We start from the raw sequence: 5,221 nt of genomic DNA on the forward strand, positions 1-5,221 counted from the left end.
TCGATCCCGGAGTATGCTCAGGAGAAGTGTGGCTCCACGCATGCGTATGTGAGTGCTTGCTGGTGCATCGGCATCACATCGACGACCTCATCTGCCGTATCGACGAGCACCGTTGTATCTAGCTCAGAGTCATCACCGACCACTGTGTATCCGACGACGAGCTCCGTCGAGCCTGGTAGTGATTCAACGTCAAGTCCAGCTCAATCAAAGCCTAGCATCACGGAGCAGACGACCGAAGGAACCCCGAGCAGCAGCCTCGTCACGGCATCAAGTACGGCGACCACCTCCGAGCTGTCCTCCAGCGAAAGCCCAATCTCCTCGACTCTGCCATGGACGCCAATGCCCAGTTCCACGGCTAGCGAGTCCGTATCTGCCACTGAGGTGTCCTCAACAATCGAGTCATCCTCGTCCGTCGTGGTTGAGTCTTCCACCTCATCTACAAGCGAGTTCTCAACCACAACGGCTTCAGCTTCGTCGACAAGTGAAACCTCTTCCGTAGTGTCCTCAACAACATCTTCCGCCGCGGCTATTGCCACGCAGTTCAGCAGCCTCGTCGCCCGGGACACAAGCGGCACCGACATCGCCCTGAAGCTCGCGACCCAGATCGCAGGGGTACGCTACTACATCTCGTGGAGCTCAGCGGCCATCGCGACCCCCGTGACCTCATACAACCTCGACCCGGAGACGGGCCGCCTCTCGGCAACGCTCTCCACCGGCCAGGTGCTCTGGGCCAACACCGCCATCCCCAGCAGCAACTACAACATCGAGGTGTTCTTCTTCTGGCCGGCCTCGGTGGTCGCGTCCACCTCGGGCAGGTACTACCTGTCGTGCACGCAGGACAGCGAGCACTACCTCACGTGCGTGTCGGAGGGCGGCGAGGACGTGAAGTTTGTCAACGTTGGGCTGTTCAGCGTCTATGTCACGCCGGCATCGTCGAATACGTACCCACAGCTGCAGATCCGCGGTTCAGTCTAGGATGATGCTGGTAGATGTACGCATGCATGTATCTGGAGTGTTCTTGTGGCAAAGAAGATATGTATATGCATAGGTGTGGGAGTCTTGCGAATTTGGCGCAAGACATCTAATTACCTTAATACTCTAATCATGTAACCATTAGACGGAAAAGTGTACGCTCATCAGCAAATATGGAAGGTGCTTGTAGGTTGAAGCCGTGACTTTGATGAGTTTCCAGCTCAGGCTAAAGAGCTTTGGTGGGGGCGCAAGCCGCTTTATGAAGGCCACGTTTCGCAAAGCGATGGGAGCACTCTATAGTGAAGAGACTCAAACTCGATTGTCAGCAACGGCTTTAAGCAAATTGAGACCAAATATTGCCTCTTGAAAGCAAGGACCTTCACAACTGAGGATGGGACTCGGAATTCAACATCTTGTATTCTCCTTAATGCTTCTTGAACCCGTTGTTGAAATACAATGGCTCTGTGTGGCCCATTGAAATCCATCTCAGCTTCGATCGAGCCTAGCAGAATTGGCCAATCCTTAAAGGGCATGAGGTGCCTCGGTGCAGGTCCCAGCATCCATGTGGAAGGTCGGTGTGTGAACCACCGAGGCCTTCTTAACTTATTAGTTAAAGGTGTCAACTACCCAGACCTCTAGGCCCTCTAGCTGAGCATAGCAAAGCTGTGGAAAAAGGGGGACATGGAAAGCCCACACACATACCTACCTACTCAAGCAATTGCTGAGGTACTTAGTTAGTGAGCATACTGTGTCTGAGGTATAGCTAGCATGAAACCAAAGGACCGCCTCTTGGTTAATGCACTTGCCAACAGGAGCCATTGTGGGCCTCTTTTTTTTCTTTCTTGACAGATGGGCGAGCTTAGAGGGTCTCCAAGCGAGTGGCCTTTGGAGGATCAGCCACGTGAAAAGACGCCTCTTCCTAGCCTCGCCATAAGGCTCAACAATTCATTGGCAGGTAAGATCTGAAGTCATAAAGACTTCAATAGGACCGACCTGGACACTTGATTGAAAGCATCAACTGCTAGATTGCTACAGAGGATAGAAATGTCGAACTCATGCTTCAATCAGCATTCTCCTCTATGGCATGTCTGCAACTCTCCTTAGCATAGATCCTATGGATCTGCCGGTCGGGTTAAGTCTCGGCACTCTGGCCTAATAGAAGTTTCTGAGAGGTTCTGTAAGAGGAGTGCACGAGCCACCTTTTGGGTAAGACAGGCCCAGCCTCCCCTCAGTAGCAGTGAGTGAGTGAGCGAACGGCAGATCCCCGCACCTGCGCTAAAAGGCCAACGTGCGGCGCTTCGGACAGGGACCCCAGTCAGCCGGGAAGCAGTCGAATTGACCACCTAAACTGTTTGTGCTGGTGGTGAGCGACAGAGCTGCTGCGGCCGGTTACCAGCGAAAAAAAGGACACGTTGAAGCACAAGAGCTCACATCCCACCCCAACTAGAAAAATCCACCTCTTCTTCCACCAACTCGTCGTCCTCTCCACGATCTGATCTTTCCCTCTTGTCTTGCCTTGTCTTGTCTTGGGAATCTGTCCTCCTTCTTCTTTCCTCGTCGAGCTCTGGGAGCATCATCAAAGGTTCCTTCACTGTGAATCCGCCTGTCATCTACCTCGTCTGCACGACAGCTAGTTGGCCATCGTCGTCCTTTCTTACCCCAACCTCTTAGCTTCCTGTCACCTCCGCACCACCACAACGACACAAAGCTCTCATCACCATGAGACTCAACGCTTTTGCTGCCGCGGCCATCCTGGCCTATGGCGCCTATGCTGATGACGCTCAGAAGGTCATCAAGGAGGAGAGCTCGTCCACTGTAGCCGAGTCCTCCTCCTCTGTAGCAGCTTCGCTGCCCACCTTCACCGTAAGCCAGCCCATCCATTTTCCAAGCTGCACTACCATATTAGGAGCTTCTACCACTTCAATTCTATACAATTACTAGCCATCAATGGAATTACGTGCTAACATTGCCCTCTTCACAGCCTACCAACATCAAGGGAGACTTCGTTGAGCAGTTCACCGATGACTGGGAGAAGCGGTGGAAGCCTTCCCACGCCAAGAAGGACATGAAGGGTTCCGGCAAGGACGAGGAGGAGTGGGCTTATGTCGGTGAATGGGCCGTTGAGGAGCCCATCATCTACAAGGGAATGGAGGGCGACAAGGGTCTTGTTGTCAAGAACGCTGCCGCTCACCACGCCATCTCGGCCAAGTTCCCCAAGAAGATTGATAACAAGGGTAAGACCCTCGTTGTTCAGTATGAGGTCAAGCTCCAGAGTAAGTGTCAAACGCCCCTCCTTGCCATTGGCGCATCCACGTACTAACACTATCACTTCCAGATGGCCTTGACTGTGGTGGTGCCTACATGAAGCTCCTGCGCGAGAACAAGGCTCTCCACCAGGAGGAGTTCGCCAACACCACCCCGTACGTGATCATGTTCGGTCCTGACAAGTGCGGCCACACCAACAAGGTGCACTTCATCTTCAACCACAAGAACCCCAAGACTGGCGAGTATGAGGAGAAGCACCTTTCTGCTCCTCCCACTGCTCGCATCGTCAAGACCACCGAGCTCTACACCCTGATTGTTCATCCGAACAACACCTTCATCATTGAGCAGAATGGCGAGCAGGTCAAGACCGGCAGCCTTCTGGAGGACTTCTCTCCCTCCGTCAACCCCGAGAAGGAGATTGACGACCCGAAGGACAAGAAGCCTGATGACTGGGTTGACGAGGCTCGTATCGCCGACCCTGAGGCCAGCAAGCCTGAGGACTGGGACGAGGATGCCCCGTACGAGATTGTCGACGAGGAGGCTACCATCCCTGAGGACTGGCTCGTTGACGAGCCCCTCACCGTCCCCGATCCGGAGTCCCAGAAGCCCGAAGACTGGGATGACGAGGAGGATGGTGACTGGGTCCCCCCTACTGTCCCCAACCCCAAGTGCGGTGATGTCTCTGGATGTGGCCCGTGGACCAAGCCCATGAAGAAGAACCCCGATTACAAGGGCAAGTGGACTGCGCCCTTCATTGACAACCCGGCCTACAAGGGACCTTGGGCTCCTCGCAAGATCAAGAACCCCGACTACTTTGAGGACAAGACCCCTGCCAACTTCGAGCCTATGGGCGCTGTATGTCTACACCTTTCCACCACTGCACGAGATCATTTTATACTAACTAAGCTGCGCAGATCGGTTTCGAGATCTGGACCATGCAGAACAACATCCTGTTTGACAACATCTACATTGGCCATTCTGTTGAGGACGCCAAGAAGCTCGCCCAGGAGACTTTCTTCGAGAAGCACCCTCTTGAGCAGCTGGCCGAGGCCGCTGACAAGCCTAAGGAGGAGGAGAAGCCCAAGTCTCCCTCTGACCTCAAGTTCCTGGACGACCCCGTCTTCTACATCAAGGAGAAGCTTGATCTCTTCCTTACCATCGCCGCCAGGGACCCCATCCAAGCTGTCAAGTTTGTTCCTGAGATTGCTGGTGGTATTGCCGCCATCTTCATCACTCTGGTCGCTGGTCTCGCCGCTGTCATCGGCCTGGGTGGTTCCGCCGCCCCGGCCGCCAAGAAGGTGGCCACTGATGCCAAGGAGAAGGCCAAGGACGTCAAGGACAAGGTCGCCCAGGCTGCCTCAACCGGTGCCGAGGCCGCAAAAGACACCGCTACCAAGCGCACAACCCGCAGTCAGTCTTAAACGGCTGAGAAGGCAAGGCGAGGTGAAGATGTAGTAGGGACTGAGATCAGTTCAAGCCCGATATGATGATATCCAGCAATCAAAAAGACCAGGACAAAGGAAGCTCTGTTACGGAAATGGAGGACTGTACTACCATTAATGGTACACACACAATGATCCCCAATTGCTTTTGCGAGTATTTCCTTTCTATGTTTGACAGCTCAGGACAGGCAGAGCAGGCGTAGCAGGTGTAATTTATTAGGCATCACAAAAATTTGAGAACCAATGTTGCAAAAAGAATGGCCTTTGAAAAATCAATTGTGAATAATGCGACCGTTCCTGTTCCTGTGCCCGTGCCTGTGCCTGGCGGACATAACCGTGCGAGGATATCTTTGCAGCGTCTCCACGAAGGACAAGTCCGCCTCTAAGCTCCCCCATTGGAATAGCAGGTGGAGACAATGGCATAGTACATTGGCCGAGGTCGGTGAATCGCCGAGTCCCAGCCATAAGGTTCTGAAGAAAGCAGGTCCAGCCGGTAGTGTATAGCATTGGGTGCTAGGTCGCTTCTTCAAGGGTCAATTGCT

The 5,221-nt window shown here is 53.7% G+C and overlaps 2 protein-coding genes across 2 annotated transcripts; both read left to right on the plus strand.

Moving 5' to 3' along the window:
- Positions 1-339: 339 nt before the first annotated feature.
- On the plus strand, positions 340-975 carry UCRPA7_7723 (hypothetical protein; the record flags this gene model as incomplete). Its single annotated transcript, XM_007920248.1, has 1 exon — positions 340-975. The coding sequence occupies one exon, from the start codon at positions 340-342 to the stop codon at positions 973-975; it is 636 nt and encodes a 211-aa protein (XP_007918439.1).
- Positions 976-2,691: 1,716 nt separating this feature from the next.
- UCRPA7_7724 (putative calcium-binding protein precursor cnx1 protein) lies at positions 2,692-4,658 on the plus strand (the record flags this gene model as incomplete). Its single annotated transcript, XM_007920249.1, has 4 exons — positions 2,692-2,835; positions 2,954-3,245; positions 3,308-4,092; positions 4,152-4,658. The coding sequence occupies 4 exons, from the start codon at positions 2,692-2,694 to the stop codon at positions 4,656-4,658; spliced, it is 1,728 nt and encodes a 575-aa protein (XP_007918440.1).
- Between the last annotated feature and the right edge of the window lie 563 nt (positions 4,659-5,221).

Source organism: Phaeoacremonium minimum (assembly GCF_000392275.1).
Source record: "Phaeoacremonium minimum UCRPA7 unplaced genomic scaffold PA7_03_scaffold_544, whole genome shotgun sequence".
NCBI classification, from domain to species: domain Eukaryota; kingdom Fungi; phylum Ascomycota; class Sordariomycetes; order Togniniales; family Togniniaceae; genus Phaeoacremonium; species Phaeoacremonium minimum.